Genomic DNA, 23928 nt, shown 5'->3' on the forward strand with positions numbered 1-23928 from the left:
GGTTTCTCTAGGCACCATACTTCCACTTCTTCAAGCAAAGGATTGACTTTGTTCTCTGGATCTTCAAGACGCTTATGCTCACATTCCGATATACCCCCCTCATCGCAAATACCTGCGCTTCACAGTGGGTCCTCAACATTACCAATACAGAGTTCTCCCTTTTGGACTAGCATCTGCTCCCAGAGTCTTCACCAAATGTCTAGCAGTAATAGCAGGACACTTACACAAAGAAGGTGTCCATGTTTTTCCATATCTAGACGACTGGCTCATAAGGAGTCCATCTCAAGAAGGAGCAATAACTTCTCTCAACCGGACAATTGCTCTACTTCACTCCATGGGATTTCTCGTCAATTATCAAAAATCACATCTCACTCCAACTCAAATGCTTCAATTCATAGGAGCAGAGTTGAACACAAACCTCGCAAGGGCCATTCTACCCATAGAACGGGCGGAAACCCTTATTCAGTTAGCGAGGTCTATTTCCTTACGGATGCAAACCACAGCTCATCAGTTTCTGATTCTGTTAGGTCACATGGCATCAACAGTTCATGTTACCCCTATGGCAAGACTAGCCATGAGAGTAACTCAATGGACTTTAAGGTCACAATGGATCCAAGCAATTCAACCATTACACTATCCAATTCAAGTGACCCACCAACTAAGATCGTCTCTACTTTGGTGGACCAACAGGGACAACCTGTGCAAAGGCCTACCTTTCCAACAACCGGTCCCACAGACTACTTTAACTACGGATGCCTCCACCTTGGGATGGGGAGCTCATGTAGACAATCTCCACACACAAGGAACCTGGACAAAACTCGAAGCAACATACCAAATCAATTTTCTGGAACTTCGAGCGATACGTTACGCACTGCATGCGTTCCAGGATTGCCTTTCACGCAAGACTGTTCTCATTCAGACAGACAATACAGTAGCCATGTGGTACATCAACAAACAGGGAGGTACGGGCTCGTATCTCCTTTGTCAAGAAGCTGCACAGATATAGGGCTGGGCCCTGACTCACTCAATTTCTCTACGAGCCACATATCTGGCAGGCATCCACAATGTAGTGGCGGACCGCCTCAGCCGTCATTTCCAACCGCACGAATGGTCCCTGGATCCTACCATAGCAACCAGGATCTTTCAACGCTGGGGTCAACCGACAATCGACCTCTTTGCATCACCTCTGAATCACAAAGTGGACAACTTCTGTTCTTTACACAGACAGAAGAACCAACCAGCCAAGGACGCCTTTGCTCGCCCTTGGAATTCAGGCCTGTTATACGCGTATCCTCCAATACCGCTCATAACCAAAACTCTAGTGAAGCTACAACAGGACAGGGGGGCCATGATTCTCATAGCCCCGCATTGGCCTCGACAAGTATGGTTTCCCACACTTCTAGACCTCTCAGTCAGAGATCCAATTCGTCTAGGAGTAGCTCCCACTCTCATTACTCAAGATCAGGGTCGGTTGAGACATCCCAACCTCCAGTCCCTGTCACTGACAGCATGGATGTTGAAAGCTTGATTTTACAACCACTCAATCTTTCATCTCATATATCTCAAGTGCTTATAGCTTCACGTAAACCTTCCACACGAAAAAACTAAGAACATAAGAACATAAGAACATAAGAAAATGCCATACTGGGTCAGACCAAGGGTCCATCAAGCCCAGCATCCTGTTTCCAACAGTGGCCAATCCAGGCCATAAGAACCTGGCAAGTACCCAAAAACTAAGTCTATTCCATGTAACCATTGCTAATGGCAGTGGCTATTCTCTAAGTGAACCTAATAGCAGGTAATTGACTTCTCCTCCAAGAACTTATCCAATCCTTTTTTAAACACAGCTATACTACCTGCACGAACCACATTCTCTGGCAACAAATTCCAGAGTTTAATTGTGCGTTGAGTAAAAAAGAACTTTCTCCGATTAGTTTTAAATGTGCCCCATGCTAACTTCATGGAGTGTCCCCTAGTCCTTCTACTATGCTTCTAAATGGAAGAGATTCACTTTGTGGTGCTCAGCAAGGGATATAAATCCTTTCACTTGCCCCGTAACTTCTCTTTTAGATTACTTATACCATCTTTCAGAATCTGATCTTCAGACTTCATCAGTAAGAGTACATTTAAGTGCAATATCTGCTTACCATAACAAGATAGCAGATGCACCTATATCTACACAACCTCTCATAAGTAGATTTATGAGAGGTTTAACTCACCTCAAACCACCAATTCAAAAACCCGTCCCAAGCTGGGACCTGAATTTGGTACTTGCAAGACTCATGCGTTCTCCTTTCGAACCCATCGACTCATGTAATCTTAAATTTCTCACATGGAAGACTATCTTCCTCATAGCTATTACCTCAGCTAGAAGGGTTAGTGAGTTACAAGCACTTGTCACATACGAACCTTATACAAAATTCCTACATGACAGAGTGGTTCTCCGTACACATCCTAAATTCCTTCCCAAGGTGGTTACGGAATTCCACTTGAACCAATCCATAAACTTACCCACATTCTTTCCAAGGCCTCATTCCCATCCAGGAGAAACAGCCTTACATACCCTGGACTGTAAACGTACACTCGCTTTCTACTTAAACCGTACTTCAGTCCATAGGAAATCCACTCAACTTTTTGTTTCTTATGATCCAAACAAACCGGGTAAAGCAGTGGGTAAACATACCCTATCCAATTGGATAGCAAATTGCATAGAGTTCTGCTATGAACAAGCAGGCCTTCCTCTTCAAGGGCGAGTAAAGGCACATTCAGTAAGAGCAATGTCAACTTCAGTAGCACATTTTCGTTCAGTGCCAATCTTAGACATATGCAAAGCAGCAACATGGAGTTCTCTTCACACCTTTGCAGCTCACTACTGCTTAGACAAAGAAGGACGACAAGATTCAGCCTATGGACAATCTGTCTTAAAGAACTTGTTTCCAGTTTAATCCCAACTCCTCCTACATCCAATGTTCTGGGATCTTCGGCTGACTCATTCAACAACAATACTTCACTGTTGCCTCAATACAACATGACTCAGCCTCTAGCTTGCTATTCACCCATATGTGAGGACTAGCATCCTGCTTGTCCTGGGATAAAGCAAAATTGCTTACCTTGTAATAGGTGTTATCCCAGGACAGCAGGATGTAGTCCTCACAGAACCCACCCGCCACCCCGCGGAGTTGGGTCTCATACCTTTTATTATTTTATTTTTTGCTATCGCTTCATGCTATATACCAGACTAAAGAGAGACACCTGTGGCAGAGAATATCATAGCATGCTGAGCATGCTCAGTGGCCTCACAGGGCCAGTCAAAAGTTTCTAGAAACTTTGACAGAAAGATTTCCCGCCTGGGCTCCGTTCGGTGACGTCACCCATATGTGAGGACTACATCCTGCTGTCCTGGGATAACACCTATTACAAGGTAAGCAATTTTGCTTTCTAGCCAGAAGAACCTCTTTCAGAAAAGGCAAAAGTGATCTGAATCAAGGAAACAGGAAACAGCATAAGCACTGTCAAGTTAGATGCAAAGCACTGATAAAGGAAGCAAAGACAGAATTTATAAAAGAAGCTTGCGGTGGAAGTCAAAACTTTTTCAGGTACATTTGAAGCAAAACATCTGTGAGAGAACCAGTTGGACCATATTAAATGAATGAGGAATAAAAGAGGCACTAAGAGAGGGATAAGATCATAGCAGAAAGACTAAAGGAATTTTTTGTTTTGGTTTTTACTGAGGAAGGTACCCATGCCATAAGTGATATTTAAAAATGATGATTGGTGAACGTGGAAGATATAATAGGGCAAACTGATAAATCAAAGGATAGCAAATACAGGGACTAGATGGTACAAATCACAGACTGTTGAAGGAACTGAAAACATGAAATTGCAGACCTCTTATTAGTAACTTGTAAGCTATCATTAAAATCACCTATGATACCTGGAGGGTGGCCAATGTGCCACCATTCTTTAAAAAGGGTTTCAGGAGTGATCCAGGAAACTACTGACCTGTGAGCCTGACATCAACTGGGCAAAATGGTCGAAACTACATAAAGAACAAAATTACTGAATATATAAATAGTCAAATTTAATGGGACAAAGCCAACATGGTTTAGCCAATGGGAGTCTTGCCTCACAGATCTGGGTATCCCAGTGCTCGCAGGGATGCCCAGATAGCGGCCTAAACAATCTGTCCCCCACGCTCCCTGGAGTCCTGTGATACCTCTGTCCCCCTGCTGCCTCTAGAAGCTGCCTCAATGGAAAAAGATAAGACAGTTACATCCCTTCCCAAAACTTTCTCCTTCCCCCTGACCTTAGGACCCCTCCCTGAGCCACCCTAGCCCACCCCCAGCATACTTTAAAAAAAAAAGAAAAAAAACTTCCAGGTCTAGTGGGGCCCAGAGTGTCCTCTAGGCTTCACACCCTGCAATATTGGAACCAAAATGGCGTTGGCTGGCTGCTCTACAAGTCACACAGCTGGCACTATTTGATGGGCCACCAGGATTTTAAAAGTATGCCGCACACTGAACCAACGATTTCAAACTATTTTCCACTATGACACCCAGGTCCTTTTTCTGAGTGGTGACCCCTAATATGGAACCTAACATCATGTAACTACATTGTGATTCCTTTTCCCTATGTGCATCATTTTTCACTTGTCCACATTTATTTATTTATTTATTATTTTCTATACCGGCTTTCACGACTGGTAGTCGCATCAACCCGGTTTACATTTAACATTTAGTGTAATGAACATAAAACTAGATGAACTGAACTGGTGGAGGAAAAGCAGTTACAATAAAACAAGGAAAAATACAACTGGGAGAGGAGGAAGCAAGAAGAAAAATATAGCAATTGGTACAAAAAATAAAATTACAAGATAATATTTACAATATGTACAAAATTAAAGGCAAGACTAAAGGTGGTCATGGGCTGGAAAAATTGAGGCTGAAATAGGGAGAGTATGATGAATAAGGCAGAGTGATGGTCTTTACACTGGGATTCTGTTAACATGGGATAGACTGATTGAAGGGTGATGTTAATATGGATCAATCAGAGATCTGATAGGCTTTTTTAAAAAGCCAAGTTTTTAGCCTTTTTCTGAAAGGCTAAAATTTCATCTGCCATTTGAATTCCCAGTCTTCCAGTCTCGCAAGGTCCTCCTGCAATTTAACACAATCCGCTTGTGATTTAACAACTCTGAATAATTGTCATCTGCAAATTTGATCACCTTACTTGTTCCCCTTTCATATCATTTTATAACTATATTAAGAAGCGTCAGTCCTAGTACGGATCCCTGAGGCACTCCACTGTTTATCTTTTTTCCACTGTGAAAACTGACCGTTTAATCCTACTCTCTGTTTCCTGTCTTTTAACCAGTTTGCAGACCTCAAAAGGCCATCGCCTCCTATCCCATGACTTTTAAAATTTTTCTTAGAAGCCTCTCATGCAGGAATATGTATTCACACATGCTTATCAGTAGCCATCTGGGCTACTTCAGTCTTATGCAACGGAACTAATGCGGGGCAAACATCAATTGCTGGCCAATACATCTTAGTAAAACAAACTTTTATTGTAGATACAAACACATCAGTGGTTTACATTGCTCAAAGGTATCTTAGTAACGTGAGCACAAGGACCCCGACACGGCCGTGTTTTGCATCAGGGCTGCGTCAGGGGGACCAGACACTGTACGTATCTCAGATGTAAGTAGGCTGAAAAATGACTGCAAAAGATAGACAGATCTTCACTGTACTTATGTAGGGCAGACGAAAATGTCGTTGCAGTGGAACTAAATGCTGGTGTGTTGATGCTTATCAGGGAGTTGGATACAATGAAAGCGTGAAGGAGATGAAATAACATTAATGTCGAGGGGTTCAGGTGCAAGCCGCAGATCGGCATAGAGGGAGAAGAAGGTTTCAGACCTTTAGGCAACAAACTTCATTGAAGAACAGTGTAAGGTTAGAGATTTTTTGGAAAGATGCCGACCCCCGATTTTAGGTAGAATTTCTGAAGTTTAGGAAAGAAGGTCTGTGCGGCCACAAATGTATTGGCACTGTAGCCAGTACTCCGCTAGTTTTGTGTGTCTACTTCAGTCTTAACCAGAACCTCTCTACTAGGATAGTCTGTCCCTGTTTTGCAGGTACACTTGGAAGATATTTCCCTCTGAACTGTGCCCTTCAGAGCAATTAGTGGCTTCCCACTATTGAAACAGGCTCCCCCTTCCCCAGAATATTACCTCATTCCTTACAGATCTAAACTTCTCTTCTCTTTCCTGCATCACTGTTTCATCCACACATTGAGCTCGGCCTGCCTAGGGGTACTACGTGCAGAATGGGAATATTTCTGAGAATGCAACCCAAAAACTAAGTCTATCCCATGTTACTGTTGCTAGTAATAGCGGTGGTTATTATCTAAGTCAACTTAATTAATAGCAGGTAATGGACTTCTCCTCCAAGAACTTATCCAATCCTTTTTTAAACACAGCTGTGCTAACTGCACTAACCACATCCTCTGGCAACAAATTCCAGAGTTTAATTGTACGTTGAGTAAAAAAGAACTTTCTCCGATTAGTTTTAAATGTGCCCCATGCTAACTTCATGGAGTGCCCCCTAGTCTTTCTACTATCCGAAAGAGTAAATAACCGATTCACATCTACCCGTTCTAGACCTCTCATGATTTTAAACACCTTAATCTTAATTTTGTTGAGCTTTTAAAATATTTAAAACTGAGTTCAGGGATGAGAACAACATAGTGTTACAAAAAAAGTGAAAGCTTTGTATTTTAAAAATGCCTTTAAGTAATTATTGTAATTTTATATATTTGTAGGATATTTTGTTCTGATTGTTGGTCTGAAATGTATGTGTTTAAAATATGGTTTATGAATGTAACTTGATGTAATCTGCACTGAACAATTATTTTGGATGATATGAAATCATTTAAATAGATTTTAAAAGAGCAGATAGGTTTAAATCTAAGGGTTTTTAATATGTAATTATTGAATGCCTTATGTTAGTTTTAGTTTTTCAGCAACTGCACTAAAATTAGTCAATTACGAAAAATGGGTTAGTTGCATGTTCTATGCACTAATTGATTCTTATTTTGAAGATTTTCCTCCGTCCCACCTTCTCACATCAAGCCAAATGACCTTTGTAAACTCACAGTAAAAAAAAAAAATCAGGTTTTGTCTCTTCTCCTGGAGCACGCCCAGTTCTAAACTTGAATTTACAGGCAAACCTTAGGAAAGGCACCCAAGTAGCACTGCACTGGCCGGGCTGTCTTCATAAACTAGCTGTCGGGTTTCTGCTCGTGTGGATGGCACTGAAATGTGCCTCTGTAAGACTGAGCACTGTACTGCTTTCCACATCTGCTGGCAGCACTGAATCTGTGCCTAGAAAAGTATGAAAAGTTGTGCCGGAGGGGGTAGAACGTTTCCGTGCGTGAAGTCGTTTTGATGTAAAGGGTTTTTTTTTTTTTTTGTTTTTTTTTAAATAACAAAGCATAGCCACTTTGGTCCATAAAATAGCACCAGTGGGACCGATATTCATGACTAGCGATGAGCAGCTTCTTGCCCTCCTTGCCAATTTTCCATCCTGATCTCTGCCCTTTTTCTTCTCCCCACCTTTGGCTTTGCTCAGTACAAACGTGAGGAGAGCAAGGTCAGAGCTTGTCCTTTCCTAAGGGATAAACTGCATAACAGTATGATGAAAAGGGCAGGGCGGAGATGTGCACTAGTACAAAAGGTACCCGCTGGGCCTGGAGTTTGAATTTTCAACGGGGAAACTCTACAGGTGCTTCCTTTTGAAAATGTTTGCAGGTCCACGAACCAGATTAAAATGATTTACAGGGATTTTTTCAGATTAACCACACAGGGATTTTTAACATTTTTTTGTAATACAGATTTTTGTTTCACTTTTTTCTGTCTTATCTATCTGTGACATCGATGCCACAGGTGGGACATAGTGTTGGGCAGGTGAACAAATTGAAAGCATAAGCACTGATAAGGGACATTTCCCCCATGTCCCACCAGCCGAAGAGACTCAGGAAACGAATGCAGCCAGAGAAAAAGGACTAACGCGGGTTCCCCAGGCCCTACCAGCTGAAGAAATAGAGCTCCGGGCGATGGAAGCAGTGGGGGTCGATGAGATACTGCAGACTGCCAACTGAAAGAGGAGCTACCACCGTCCGTACACCTCCCATCCTCCCAACACATTCTCCTTCACCTTCCCCCCACCCCCAACCCTGCGTACTGTCCATCCCCTGCCCCTCACCCCAAAGGGGAAAATGCAAGAGACAGACACTTGGAGCTCTTTTAATACGAATGCTCACTAACACACACATGCACATCATAAAACAAGCTCTTTAAGCTGCCTTGCGATTACACTCAAGTTAATTTGTGCTTTAACATCCTATTATTAGATAAATGGGATGTTCGATTTGAGATTGCGTATGGTCTGGCTGGAATACAAGACATTACTCTGCTGGAAAGGCCTTTCTCTCACTGATGCAGCTCCCTGGATCAGTCACATCAAAGCATTCTCTTTTTAAATAGATAGGCTTGGTAGATACGATTCACTTCCAAAAAGTGCTGCGTCAGTCCTGTCGGGGGGGATGAGACATTCCAAGAAGCTGTAATGAAGGGGGGAGTGCGCACAGACCGGGAGAAGGACCTCGGCGTGATAGTGGCTGGGTAGCCCGAAGGATGCTAGACTGCAACGAGCGAGGTAAAGCTAGCAGGGAAAAGGTGATAACGCCCCAGAACAGGTCTCTGGTGAGACCTCCCCCTCTAGAGCACTGTGTGTGGGTCTGGAGGCTGCATCTGAAAGAACAGAGAGTGGATAAGGCCTGCTCCAGAGAGAGGCGGCAACCCTGACGTGGGCTCTGCACCAAAAAGCAAAATGAGTTGTGACTTGAGAACTAAATATCTATACCCTAGAGGAGTGGAGAGGCAGGGGGGGATATGATAGACTTTTCAGTACCTGAAAGGTATTACATGTGCACAAAAACCAAACCTTTTCCAGTGGAAACGAAAATGTAGCATTAAGGATGATGTGAAGCTCTGGGAGGTTCAAAGTCGAGAAATTTTGTTTTCATGGAAAGGGTGGCAGATGCCAGGAATGCCCTCCCCGAGAAGGTGCTGAAGGCAGAAGCAGTAACTGACTTTAAAAGGGCATGGGATGAACACGGAGGATAGAAATGATCCTCTGGCAGTGTTTCTGAATGGGGGGAGAGCTGCACGGATCAGCAGGTACAAACCTAAAAAAAAAGGCGAGGGGGTCATCTGTGTGGTGCGGCAGTTACAATCCTAATCACCTTGCAGTGCAGACCAGATGGGCCATTTTGATTATCCGCCTTCATTTATTATGTTTTATATGAAAAAAAACCTTCCACAAAGTTCAAGGCAAAGCAAAGTTTTACCTTCTAGTAACAGTAGGCCTCTTTGGCGAGAGAGCTTTTAGTGTTCACTTCTGCTGTTTCCTCTGGGGCTATCATTTACCCTGAAAAGAATCCTTTTTCTTATGTGTGTAATGTGTGGGGATTTTTTTCTTTAGAAGTGAGTTTTTACATTCTAAGTTTGTGATTTCTCAGACAACAGGTGGGGGAGCGGGGTCCTTTTCCCCTCCCTAATATCCATTATCAGTGCCACTGTCAGTATTCTTGTGCTATCACTTGTACAGCAGAAGTGTATCTGACACACGAATAACTTCTAACATCCATTGTTTTCTGCTAATGTGGGTCTTACTGCTATCCCTGCATGGAGACCTTGGAATTTTTTCTTTTGACCTTGGCATCCCCTCCTGTTGCAACCAGGGCTGGGATCCTGGCGCCGAGTCTTCATTCACAGCTGGCCGAGGAATTTTCCTCTTTCTTCTCTCCCTTCCCAGCTGAAAAACAGTCTGCACAATGAAGTTTACTACAGCCAGTGGCCATTCACTAGGGCCCATTTGTAACCTTCAGATCAGAGACCCCGAATCCCGGCATTAGCTGTCACGCTTAATCGATGCCCACAACTGCCACCTCCCCAGGGCCTGAAACATTGCCTCTGTGAAATGCCCAAGTGGTCCTGGGAGCAGTCTCGGATTGCTCATCCTCACTGAGCCACACATTGATATTGCTTTGATGCTGTAGTTCAGTTTTGCAGCTTCTGGATCATGAATTAAGAGGCCATAACCATGGCCACTAGAGAAGGCAAGCCTGGCCTGCTAGAGGCGAAAGTGAGTGAAACAGGGGGAAGTGTACGTGGTTAGCAACACTGAGGGGAACTAGAGACAGAAAAGGGGACAGACATAGCTAAGGAACTAAAAGCAGAGCGTTTGCTGCCCTCTCTTTTCTCCTTGAGAGAGTTACGGATCTTGTACAATTACAACTTGGCAGAGATCAGCATGCCAACCAGCAGAAGCACCTTTGGTCATGAACGGTGCATCACTGAGTCAATTTGCAACTACCTGGGGCTTTTCCCTCTATTTTATCTCTTCCATAACATGTCTAGTCAATGCAGTGGGAGGCCTTCAGTCAGGGTCCATGCACAAGGGCACATATGGAACCCTGCAAGCATGGACGCTGTACCTGGCCACTAGGTGTCACCCTTGAGCAATGACCACCACTACTTCCCCATTACGGAAGATCTGTTATGGTTCCCAGCTGTGGCGGGCCCCGGCCGGTACCTCCTACCTGCTCTCCTGCTCCGTTTTGCTGCGGCAGGCCTTCCACAGCCTGCTGCATGGCCGCCAACGCCGTCCTCCTTCACCCAGCGGGGCTCTCCTTAGGTGCGCACACGGGAAGTCCTGCCCTTTAAAGGGGCCGCGGCGGGAAAGCTCAGCCCGGCCCCGGAAGATGACATCACCAGGGAGGGGTATTTAAACCCCACAGCTGCCTGCAGGACTTTGCCTTCGCAACAGGTCTTCTCTTCTGGGCGTTAGTTGCTGTTCCTGCTTTGATCCAGTTCCTGCCTTCCTGATCATGCCTTCGTTCCTGCTTCCAGCCTCATCCCTGCTCCTCAGTTCCAGTTACCCAGTCCTCGGCTTGATCTCCAGGTTTGACCTCTGCTTGTCTTCTCGTCTCTGCTTGTCTGCTGCCCGACTCGACCCCTGGCCTGGTTCTTCGTTCTTGTCTGTCTGTTGCCTGCCCCGGATCTTCTGCCTGAACTCCAATTTGCTTCTTCGCTGCTGACCCTGTCTCCATTTTCTTCACCTGCTTCGCTGAAGCACCCGCACCTAAGGCCTGCCGGCCCCGGGTGCGTTCAACCTGCGGGGAACGAGGGCTGATATAGGTGAAGATCCTGCCAGGTTGTCCTCACCAGCACCTCCTCCTGGAGATGAGTTCCATTGGGGGCAATCCCTCAGTGGTCATCACCACTTGCTCAGGCTCAAGGGTTCATGACCGCAACAGACCTGACTTGGGGATCGAACAGTGAACATAAGATATGCCATACTGGGTCAGACTAAGGGTTCATCAAGTCCAGCATCCTGTTTCCAAAAGTGGCCAAGCCAAGTCACATGTACCTAGCAACTATCCAAATTTTAAGTAGATCCTTATTGATTAAGAGCAGTTTTATGGATTTGTTTCTTCTAGGAACTTATCCAAATCTTTTTTAAATCCAGTTACACTAACTGCTATAACCACATCCTCTGGCAATGAATTCCAGAGAGTAACTATGTGCTGAGTGAAAAAGAATTTTCTTCAATTTGTTTTAAATGAGCTACTTGCTAACTTCATGGAGTGCTCCTTAGTCTTTCTATTATCTGAGAGCATAAATAACTGATTCACATTTACCCATTCAAATCCTTTCATGATTTTGTAGACTTCTATTATATCCCCTCTCAGCCATCTCTTCTTTAAGCTGAACAGCCCTAACCTCTTCAGCCTTTCCTCATAGGGGAGCTGTTCCATGCCCCTTATCATTTTGGTCGCCCTTCTCTGCACTTTCTCCAGTGCAGCTATCTTTTTTTGAGATGCAGTGACCAGAACTGCACACAGTATTCAAGGTGCGGTTTCACCATGGAGCGATACAGAGGCATTATGACATCCACCATTTTATTTGCCATTCCCTTCCTAATAATTCCTAACATTGTTTGCTTTTTTGACTGCTGCATCACACTGAACTGACTATTTCAATATATTATCCACTATGGCTCCTAGATTACTTTCCTGGGTGGTAACATCAAACGTGGAACATAAAAACGTGGTAACATCAAACGTGGAACATAAAAAAAAAAAAAGCAAAAAGCAATAAGAACAAACATCCAGCCTTGCCTTGCAGCAATAATGTAATGTTCATCTTGCTTCAGTTACATGTACCAAGTTATTTCCTAAGTTTATTTCAGTTGTTTTAAATTAGATTGTACTTTATTATAGTTTTTTCGATATGTTCCATGTTCCATGTATGTTCCATGTAAACCGCCTTCCCGGCGATAGTTTTCTCTGTTAATTGTGAACCGGAGTGATATGTATTGTATACAGGAACTTCCGGTATATAAAAACCTAAAAATAAATAAATAAAATAAAACATTGTGTAATCACAGCAAGAGTTATTTTATGTTTCCCTATATGCATCACCTTGCACTGGTCTACATTAAATTTCATCTGCCATTTGGAAGTCTCGGATTGCTCATCCTCACTGAGCCACATATTGATATTTCTATGATGCTGTAGTTCAGTTTTGCAGCCTCTGGATCATGAATTAAGAGGCTATAACCATGGCCACTAGAGAAGGCAAGCCTGGCCTGCTAGAGGCGAAAGTGAGTGAAACAGGGGGAAGTGTACGTGGTTAGCAACACTGAGGGGAACTAGAGACAGAAAAGGGGACAGACATAGCTAAGGAATTAAAAGCAGAGCGTTTGCTGCCCTCTCTCTTTTCTCCTTGAGAGAGTTGCGGATCTTGTACAATTACAACTTGGCGGACTTCAGTCTTGCAAGATCTTCCTGCAATTATTCACAATCCGCTTGAGATTTAACTACTCTGCATAATTTAGTGTCATTCCCAAATTTGACCGCCTCACTCGTCATACCCTTTTCAGATCATTTACAAATATATTTAAAAGCACCGGTCCAAGTACAGTCTTTTAACCACTTTGTATCCATGAAAGGACATCGCCTCCTATCCCATGACTTTTTAGTTTTCTTAGAAGCCTCTCATGAGGGACTTTTGTCGAACGCCTTCTGAAAATCCAAAAACACCACATCTAGTTCACCTTTGTCCACATGTTTATTTACACCTTCAAATAAATATAGATTTGTGAGGCAAAACTTCCCTTGGTAAAACCATGCTGGCTGTGTCCCATTAAATATTTTGTGACTTTATTCATTATAACAGTTTCCACGATTTTTCCCGGCACTGAAGGCAGGCTCACCGGTCTATAGTTTCCCGGATCTCCCCTGGATCCTATAGCAGTGCTGCTGAACCACCAGGCCAGCCCCATAATGTTAGTTGTAATTTACACAGAGCTGTGTGGAAACGTCACCTCTCCAACCCTGCTCCACCTCACACACTCCTCTCCAACCCTGCTCCACCTCACTCCCCCCGAGTGAGGTGGAGCAGGGTTGGAGAGGAGTGTGTTGGCCAATCCAGTAATTTCATTGGTTAAACACCATTAATCCATTGCAATGTCAAGACTCATTCTAGCAAAGCCAAGAGTGATTTGGGTTGTACCATAGCAAACTACTACTTAATTGTAGGTGCTTTTGTATACGTTTTGCTAGTGCTCTTTACATTTTAAAAATCATCAATTTTTCTTTTTCCTACAGTACACTATCTGGAATTTTCTTCCAAAGAACCTTTTTGAACAGTTCAGAAGAATTGCCAATTTTTATTTTCTAATCATCTTCCTTGTACAGGTAAGGAGAGCGAAACCTGGTTGCTACATCTGTACTGCTGGTAGGATCCCCATGACTGAATGGAGCATTGATTATGCTGACAAATTGTCCAGCACACGCCAGTATAATTTGTCATGACCTACACAGAAATATAGCAGGGGTTTTGGTTTAAGGTAGCTTTGCCTGCTATCTATCAGCGACACAGCCAACTCATTCGCTCCGCTGTTTTTCAGAAACAGGAGAATGGGGCATACAGTGTGTTGGACATAGCAGCGCACACAAAAATTGGTTGAATTTGCAATGTATGTGTGGTAAAGCCAGCTTCAAGGCCTCATTGTTTTTCATCATTCCAGTCTTTACCCTCCAAACGCATTCCCGAGAACTTTTGTGTGCTGGGTATCCTGAGATTGCTATGCGTAGGGAGGTGCATGTGGGCGCAGATGTTCTTCCTCTCCCCTTGACTCAGATTTGAGGTGAGAGTCAGAGATTTTTGCACACAAACTCCTCTCCCCCCCCCCCCCCCCATTAACACAGATTGGTGTGGATTGGAAAGGGGTTGAACCCTCTTTGCCCCTCCCCCATTCCATCTCCAGACCGGTGTTGATTGGCTGCGGGGGCGTGGAGTAGAGAACTTGGAGGTGAACTTCCCTTCCACTTCACGAGTGAGTCAGATTGGCATTGCTTTAGAGGGAGAAGGTGTGCATGCAAACTTTCTTCCCTGGCTCCCCTCCCCCCCCCCCCCATGACTCAGATTGGTGTGGAGGGGTTTGGAATGTGTGAGCTTTCTCTCTTCCCTCCTCACCCCCAGCACCTCCTCCTCCACTTTCGGCCTCCTGGCTCAACCCTTCCACCGATTCGGCTGTTTTCCAAATGCAGACACCTCCTCCTGGCCTGCATGGTCCAACACCAGTAGCTGAAGCTTTCCATTGTTTTCCAGGAGACCCAGCAAGTTATGCAAATTCCTGGAGTGTCCAGGTGAAACCTGGAGAGTTCCCAGCATGCCCAGAAGTGGAGGCAGCTGTGATCTAGTTGTCAACAGGGCCTGCAGAAGCGCTAGGCCTGGGCTTAGGGCACTGACCATTGGGGGGGGGGCACCACTGTTCACGAGCCATGTGGGGGCCACGAGTGGGGATTTGAATGTCTGCTCCTCTTTGCCGCCACCGCTCGCGAGAGGTAGGCTGCGACCGGGGTGGGTGGGGGTGGTGCGACCAGGGGGGAGGAGAGGGGCGCGATGGCAGAAGGTACCTAGGGCTTGCACCGGTCCAGCCTGTCAAGTGACAACCAAAGCAGTGAGACTTAGGGGTTTCTCAGTCCAGAGACCTCTCGTGGCTATGCAGTTAGCACTTCCAGCTCACAGAGCCAGGAGTTTGAGGAAGCAGGGCCAGGGCATCCAAATATGCGAACTAGGTGTCGCCTAGGGTGCCAGCCAGTAAGAGGCAGCAAATAGCCTTATGGGGCTCCGAGCGGAGCCAGTCCCACTCACAGTCAAGAGAAGCAAAGTCTTGGCATGCCATGAGCGGCGTGGGATTGTGTGTGTGTGTGTGGGATTGTGTGTGTGTGTGTGTGTGTGGGATTGTGTGTGTGTGTGTGGGATTGTGTACGAGAGAGCAATGGTGATAGTGAAAGAGAGGGAGGGAGCTTGTGTAAGGGTGAGTGTGTGAATGAGGTCGGAGCCGGGACCTGGACTGGGAGGGGAGGAGGAGGCAAGGCAGAAGGTTTTGACTAGGGCGCTTAATACCCTTGCGCCGGCCCTGTGAGGAGGCAGGTTTATAGGTGACACGGTGAGTTATTTTATAGTTTTTAAGCTCTTTGTATTAAGGTGTTAAACTGAAGTTCACTAGCACACTATTGAAATTCAAGTTTCCCACCTTAGATCAGAGAGTGACTGCATGATGGTGTCAGGGAAAATGCCCTTTCCACATCCTCTGTCCTTTTTGCATCATTTTTGGACAGTGGCAAAGAAGAGGGTAGTTCTGCACCCCTAGCTTTTCCTTTAGAAACACAGTAAGAACAGAGAGAGAGATCCTTTGCTTTTCAGTCCACCGTGCTAGTCTTCCATCTGAATAAATGTGTATTGGTTCGCTTAGAAGTGAAATTTCCTCCATCCTGCAAGTAGCCCAGGAAATGGTATCAATAGCGGCTCTCCTGACAGTGCACTAGAGCCAAAGCAGGCGGTTTCAGAGCACTGGATGCCAGCGAAGGATACTGCTGCCGCTCTGCAGTGCACTGCCAAGAGCCACCGCCAAATGGATGATGCCAGTGATGGCCTCCTAAGGAAACTAATTCTTGTTACGACCCTTTGTTGGAAAGACAGTTAATTGCCATGTGGTATGTTTGAAACCTGTGTTCACTGGGTTTAGCAGTAGCCTAAATCCTGTCTTGAATGCATGGAATTAAAAATAGTACATTGTGTGTTCTCTACTTGCAAATTATCTCTTATCCCTTTGTTGGTTTGTTTTAGGTCATAGTAGATACGCCAACAAGTCCCGTGACTAGTGGACTTCCACTTTTCTTTGTGATCACAGTTACAGCGATTAAACAGGTACTTCTCTGTATTCAGGTTAATTACAAATAGTGTTGTAACTTGTGTTTATAATGTATTGTAAAATTAATTTTTTTTTTTTTTTACAAGTGTAGGCGGGCTGACTGGCTTTGACAGTCACCTCATGGATAGCATTTGGTAAATTTACTTTTCTAATGCTGATACATCTGCATAAAGATCAGACCCCCAACTGGAAACTGAAAAGATCATTTTAGAGAGCAAAAGGTTCTGTGAGTGTGTTTGGTTTTTTTCCTTCTACTTTATGTAAACTACTGAAGGAAAAAGTCTTACAACAGTCACCTTAATCCTTCGAAATATAACTGCTAACCATCTGTTGTGGCCATCATAACAGGCACTCCTGGGATTAATGTAGCCTCGTTGCCTTCTCTGTAATTATAGGCCATTGTCCAAATTGTTAGTGTTTTTTGATTTTTGCAATTAAAATTACACTTATCTTTCTAAAGCTTATACGCCCTGGCAAGGGACTGTGTTTCTGATGTCTGTGTCAGAGGGACAGGGTTTCTTTTCAGCAGTCTCTTCATTGATGAATTTTTCAGATAGCGCTGTTCTCATTCTTTCTTGCCATTGCTTGCTGTTTGGTGCCAAAGTGGGCTTCCTGACATTGGCCTGTGATTAAAGAGAAGGCAATGAAGCTTCATTAATCCCAGGAGTACCTGTTATGATGGCCACAATAGATGGTGATCAGTTATATTTAGAAGGCTTAAGGTGATTGATAGCCAAATTAACAGCGGACATTTTTTCACTTTATTTTTATTAAATTTTGTATATACTGTATATTTTATATGGTATATATTAAAGTCAATCAATATAACAATCTTACATTGCAATAAAGTGTTAATATCACAATTATATGAATGTAGAGAACAGCTTAACTGAATGTAATATACGAGGGTAAGTCAGTAAGTAAGTCACAAACATACATGGGATTAATATTCATGAAATTTATTTAAATGTAAAAGATGAATTATTTACTGTGAAATATACAGAATATAGTCACAAACAGTTTTTCTGGAAAAACCAACTACTTTTCAACGTAATCGCCGCAAACATTTATACATTTGTCCCAATGTTTGAAAAGTCCGTCAAAACCTTCTGCGTAAAAGTCTTTTGGCTGGCATCGTAACCAGCGCTTCACCTCTTGTTCCACTTCTTCATCGCTGGTGAAATGTTTACCACCGAGATGGCTTTTCAGTTTGCCAAACAAGTGAAAATCGCTGGGAGCCAAATCCGAACTATATGGTGGATGTTCAAGAACTTTCCAGTGCAGGTTCGCAATTGTCTGACGAGTCTCATTCGAAGAGTGTGCTCTGGCATTATCGTGAAGAATCAGCACTCTTTTTTCCAGATCTGGGCGTTTTCTACAGATAGCTCCTTTGAGCTTTAATAGAGTAGCACAGTAGGAAGCCGAATTAACAGATTCACCACGCTTCTGAAAACTGGTTAAGAGTATCCCATCTCGGTCCCAAAACACAGTCAACATCACCTTTCCTGCAGAAGGCACAAGCTTGAACTTTCTCGGTGTCTGTGATAGTGGATGCTTCCACTGCATGGAATCGCGTTTCGCTTCTGGTTGATAGTGGTGCACCCATGACTCGTCACCAGTAACAATACGTGCCATCATTGATTCACCTTCGTTTGCATAACGGCAGAGATTTTCCAAACAGACACCCATCCATTTGTTCTTATTGTCTTCGGTCAGCTGTTTGGGAACCCATCTTGCACAGACTTTGCAAAAGTTCAATGCATCGTGCACTAAGGAATATGCTAATCCGTGAGAACACCCAATTTCTTTGGCAACTTCGTCAATTGTTACCCTCTGGTTAGCGCGAACCATCTCTTCAACCTGCTTCACAGTTGCCTCTGTCGCAATCTCTACAGGTCGACCAGGTCTGATTTCGTCGTTCACGTTGGCACGTCCTTGTTCAAATTTATCTGTCCAGTTATAATTTGCTTTACGCGAGAGACATTTCTCTTCATATACTGGATACATTTCTTTATGAATGTCTTTTGCCACTAAGCCCTTAGCCCATAAAAATCGGACACCAGCACATTGTTCTTTGACCGTACAATCTGTCTACACGGCAGCCATTTTCCTTGTGTACACAGCCCCTGCGCATGCACAGTTTAAATAAACTATTTATGTACATAAGCCATCTATGGAATATGACAACATTACAGATATGTTTTATTACCTTAGTAGAGAGATTTGTGACTTACTTACTGACTTACCCTCGTATATAGCCGAAATCCAGCTAAATGCCAGTTTGAATATCGCTGGTCCTTATCCAGCTAAAGTTTAGCCAGGTAAGCGCACCTGGGAGATCTCTGGGTCTCCAGGCCAGCATTTGAAAACTCTAGGTGCTGCTGCAGAAGGCGGCTGAGGAAGAGAAAGTTGCCTGGACCGTGTGCGTGTGGGAAAGGGAAGGAGGAGGAGGAGCAGTGAGTCCCCTGGCAGAAAAAGAAACAGGAGCTGCATTAGCCCCATGTAGGGGAAGGAAAGTAAAGGAGATTTTTCAGCCCTGCAAGGCAGAAGGGAGGAGGAGATCCCTTGGCCCAGGGCAGGCCCAGGAGCCCCCCAGCAGGCTTGGAGGAGGAGGCTGTTGTCAATGGATTGAGGGGAGGGAGGGAGAGAGAGAGAGAGAGAGAACGCAGATAAGTAGAATTCTGGCTAAAATGTAGTCATGTAATGTGGGGGGTATTCTGGGGTAGAGTTGAGCTAGCTAAATAAATTATTCAACTAACTAAATGTGGGCATGAGCGTATTCCCAGTAACTTTAAACTTGTGCAGCCATAGTCAAAGAATATAGCTGTATAATAGCCCATGGACTTGGTAGGATGCTAATGGTTAGGCTATTGGTTGGGAGGCAACAATGATTTGAAGTTTAGAGCTGTTCCTTAATTCTCTGTATGACCAAAGTTTAAGCAAATCACTTAACTTGCCTTAGCCTGCTTCACGTAGACATAGTGCGGCATTCGGGGTGTTTTCTGCATGCATGCATACATACGTTCCCCATGACTTTTTTTGGGGGTGGAGGGAGGAGAGGGACAACCTTCTTGCTATATTCTTCTTTGTGAGCTTGTGGCCTGCCACATTATGCCATCATAGGGCACACACTGCCCGTTCTCACTTTATGGTGCTGGATGTGTGCGTTAATGTACTAGATGGCAGGAGCATTCAAAGGATTTTGCTTTTATCGTGCTTGTTTATGAAGAATGTCATTTTAGAGCATCGTATCTGTAAGAGGGAGTATAAAACCACTCAGGCCAGCAAAAAGAAAATTATTCTGAGAGATGAAAAAATGACAGAAAAACTCATCACAACTGTGTGGCTAACAAGGCATCAAGTGCATTATTTGCTTTTCTTATACCTACTCTTGCAGGTTATTTGTGATTTATGGCACAAATGGCAAAGTATAACAAATATCTTTTGCGAAGTATGCAAGCTTGAGCAGAGATATATATTGGCTGAAAAAAAAAAAGCTAAAATTCAAGAACAGGTATCCCTACGTTCTTAATTGTGTGTTCACCGTAAAAATCAATTCAAACATTTAGGTGTTAAAATTTGAGATGTATACATTGTTAGACAAATCGGTGCTTTGTGTGATGTGAAGGGGAACTGGTGCAGCCATTAACTGGGGGGTGCCTCTGTCCACATTCAGGGGTATGAAGACTGGCTGAGGCACCGAGCCGACAATGAAGTAAATAAAAGTAGTGTCTTTGTTGTGGAGCAGGCGCGATGTGTGAAGAAGGAATGTGAAAAAATCAAGGTAAGGTGCAAGAGCTGCCGTGGCAAGGGGGAACTGGTACCGTCAGTGTTTGGGGGATGTGCTGTGAAGCATGTGTATGTACACCCGTTTTTGGGTTTCTGGACAAGTAGTATGCAAGTGGCGAGTGATTCTCTTCTGTAGCTAGACAAGTGCTTGCTTGGAATTGCACATATCTTTGACATGGAAACATGAGGCATTATTCTATACATTAATCTTCCAGGTTTCACATTTGCCTACATCTTCCAATTATACAATTCATGTGGGTTTTTTTTGTATTTTGTAAATATGTAAAGTTTTCTTTACTGTTCCTTGAACCTTGGGTACAATGTTTTTGGATAACAATGAAACTACTCACTTTCTTAGCCCATAGATAGATGGGTTCAGGACCAGTGGGGTTATGCACCTCTACCAGCAGATGGAGTTGAACTAAACTGACATCACAGTATACATATCCCTGCAGTGACATCAGCCTGCCAGTATTCTCTGTCTTCATAAGATGGTGCATGTGCATCTCCCTAATGGGGATTGCTTTGGATTTTGGAAGGAGAAATAAAAAGAAAATTAATTTTCCTCACCCTCCTGCAGTGACACCAAATGGTTCCTCCCCCAGTTGAGAATTCCTGAGGTGATTTCCGTGGTCCCTCAGATAAATGCCTTGGTCCAGTAGCTGGTTTTTCTGCCAGCATGGACTTAGCTGTTTGGACAGCTGAAAGGCAGCGGGAGCAGGAAGCCAAGTGCAGTGGTGATGGTATATGCTCTCTTCCCCCCACAGCCGGAGACTGGGAAAGGCTGAGTTCAGGTAAGATTAAAAAAAAATGCATAAGGAGGGTTTGTGTAGGGCTTCCACCTTACCTGGTCTCCATGCTCAGTACACCGTTCCGAAATTCATCCCGGTCCAAGGGAGGTTTGAGGGACGTGGGCAGCCTGGCTGGTTGAGCATCCTCTATCGGCTAGGCCCTGCTGTGAGGCTTTTCTTCCGTGCACCGAGTGGTAGGTTGAGGCGGTGTTTCACACGCTTTGCCTGTGCGCTTGGCTGTCCTCTTCAGGAGTGTTGGTTCAGGCTGTGCATCTGTTTGTGCATCCAGGTTATGTGTCCAGTTTTTGGATGCTTAGGTGGACTTCTGTTTTGGCATCCAGGTTAAGCAGCAAATGGGCTAGATGCGCACTTAAGCTGTGTGCTTAGCTTAGGCAGAGTTGATTGTGCGTTTATCTTTGGGACGCCTAGGTTTTGGATGCTTAAAATTTTGGACGCCTAATTTTTGGATGCATAAAAAAAAAACTGTGCCTATAGCTTAAAAAAATAAATAAATATATATATATATATATATATAGATATATATATATATATATATATCTATATCTAAGCATCTTTCCTTATGTGCTGCCTGTCATATTCAGGCATCTCAGTCTGGCATGCCCTCTAACTTGTGCCAGCACTGTTTTCAGGCTCAGGGAGATTTATCATCCTCTAATTTTACTAAGCCTGGTTCTTCCCAGCCTGTTGAGGGCCTGGGTAAAGATGTCAGGAGGAACGTCTGACCTTGGAACTCCCTTACTGGGTATTCAGCAGGGGAAGGTAGCTCAGTGGGCACAGCACAGGTATCTCCTGGTTTGGATCCTTCTGCCTTTTCTTGGGTAGAATGTTTGCAAAGGTTGCAATCCTTTCTTCAGGCACAGTTCTCAGCCCAGCTCAACCTTGCCAGAGCAGAGCCACAGCCTGTTACTGCTTTTAAGTGCCAGGTTACACCTAGATCAGCAGTAGGCCTTCCCGATAGGGATCCTGATGCCATGGATGACGAGGCAGATCCTGACTCCCAGGAGGCTGGGAAGTTTCCTCCAGGGCTGAAACCGTATAGGACTATGCTATGGTTCTTTCATAGAGATGAGATGCTGGCTCCAAATTCCCAGGTATTGCAAATGCTGGGAGTGCCTGGGATGGATTCCAATTCTAAGCAAAAAAAAAATGTTCCATTTTGGTTTCCCTGGATGGTCTATACTCCTTGGATTCAGTGGTGTGGGAGAGCGTTTACATTTTCCGAAGGTGGATGCACTTGTTTGTGCAGTCTCCAAACGGGCGACTATCCCCGTAAAGGAGCAGCTTTGAAGAATGTTCATAATAGGATTGAGACCATCCTTAAACAAACATATGAAGCAATGGCCATGACGTTGCAGATAGCTTCTTGTCCTTCCATGGTGGCTTGCTCTTGTTTACTTCTCTCTCAGGAGGTTGATGGCTCTGGAGTGAATTCCAGGGCAGTTAGGGAGCCAGCAGCCGCCTTTTTGGCAGATGAAGGCTGCTTTTGGTCCGCACTTCAACCAGAGGGGTGGCTTCAAATATAGTGGCCCGATTGGAGCCCTCAACAGGCTGGGAATATAGTGGCCCGGCGTCAGTTATGGCTAAGAAATTGGTTGGCTGATGCAACCTCTAAGGCTAGTCTTATGAAGTTGCCCCTTCAAGGCTCACTCTTCTTTTGGGAGCGTGTTGGAAAAACTGGCCAGTATTTGGGACGAATCCCTGGTTTTCCAGTTGCCGAAGGATAAGAAGCAGGCACCGCCCTCCTTTACCATGAGAAGTCATGCTTGGAGATTCAAGCGTTTTTGACCCTACAGAGGAGAGCGACCTTCCAGAGGACCTGTCCTTTCAATAGGTCTTAGGTCCACACTGTAGAGCATAGAGTGTTCATTATCTACAGGTACACATTTTGATGGCGGCAACCCTGGAAATGGTGCCGTTGACGAGGCCGCACCTGTGTCCTCTTCAGTGCTCCCTGCTGTCTTGTTGGAACCCGCAGTCTCAGGATTACTCGATTCGGCTCCACCTTCCGATGGAAGTCTGCTCTCACCTCCAGTGGTGGTTGCAAGCAGATCTGAGAGAGGGAATTTTCCTGACATCGCTAGACTAGTTGGTATTCACAACAGATGCAAGCTTTCAGGTGTGGGGAGCTCACTGTCAGGAACTGTCAGTGCAAGGGCGCTGGAATTCAGAGAAGTCTCTCTGAAACATTAATCGGCTGGAAGCCCGGGTGGTCCGGTTGGCGTGCTTGCAGTTCAGTGGCAGGCTGCAGGGTCGAGTAGTCCGGGTAATGTCAGACAACACAATGATGGTGGCTTACATCAATTGGCTTACGTCAGTCTCACAGGAAATAGACCAGCTTATGGACTGGGCGAAAATGCATCTTCAGGAGATCTTGGCCTTGCACATTACAAGACAAGACAATGTAAGAGCAGACTTTCGCAGCAGGGAGAGTCTGGACCCAGGAGAATTTGTATTGTTGGACAAGGTGATTCGGCTAATAGTGGATCGCTGGGGCCTTCCATTTCTAGCCCTGCTGGGACTTCTCACAATGCAAAAGTTCCTTGATTCTTCAGTCGCAGTATGTCCTTTGAGAAGGTTCGCTTGTTGAAACATGGAGATTCTATTGTAATTGCCACCTTGCTACGAGCACAAAAGTTCTCCACTTCCTTAGTCTACGTATGTGTTTGGCGAGTGTTTGAGGCTTGATGTGAGGATTGAGGCATGTTTCCTCTTTCAGTTGGGATCCCGCTCATTTTGAAATGTTTGCAATGTTTGCGGGGTGGGTTGACTAAAGCAGCGATTCTCAATCAGTGTGTCTCCAAGCACCGGCAGGTATGTTGTGGCTCCCGGTGTCCCACTGCCCCGGTTGTGCTTCTCCGTTCCCTGCCTGCCAATGGCAAGCCTCCTTCATTCTTCCTGCCCCCGCGCAGGCCAATTGGAAGCCTCCTTCCTTCTACCTGCCAGTGGGAGTAGGAAGAAGGGAGGAAGCCTCTGAT

General features: G+C 44.7%; 1 protein-coding gene across 4 annotated transcripts in view; it reads left to right on the forward strand.

Annotated features, from left to right (window-relative positions):
* The window catches only part of ATP11C (ATPase phospholipid transporting 11C), a 365103-nt gene that overhangs the window by 112857 nt on the left and 228318 nt on the right, over nt 1–23928 (forward strand). For all 4 annotated transcript variants that reach the window (XM_029607769.1, XM_029607770.1, XM_029607772.1 and 1 more), the window contains 3 exons: nt 13738–13827; nt 16268–16348; nt 20029–20136. In XM_029607769.1, the coding sequence (XP_029463629.1) occupies nt 13738–13827; nt 16268–16348; nt 20029–20136 (279 nt within the window). The remainder of the gene's footprint in view (nt 1–13737; nt 13828–16267; nt 16349–20028; nt 20137–23928) is intronic.

Source organism: Rhinatrema bivittatum, chromosome 6 (genome assembly GCF_901001135.1).
Source record: "Rhinatrema bivittatum chromosome 6, aRhiBiv1.1, whole genome shotgun sequence".
In the NCBI taxonomy this organism is placed as follows: Eukaryota; Metazoa; Chordata; class Amphibia; order Gymnophiona; family Rhinatrematidae; genus Rhinatrema; species Rhinatrema bivittatum.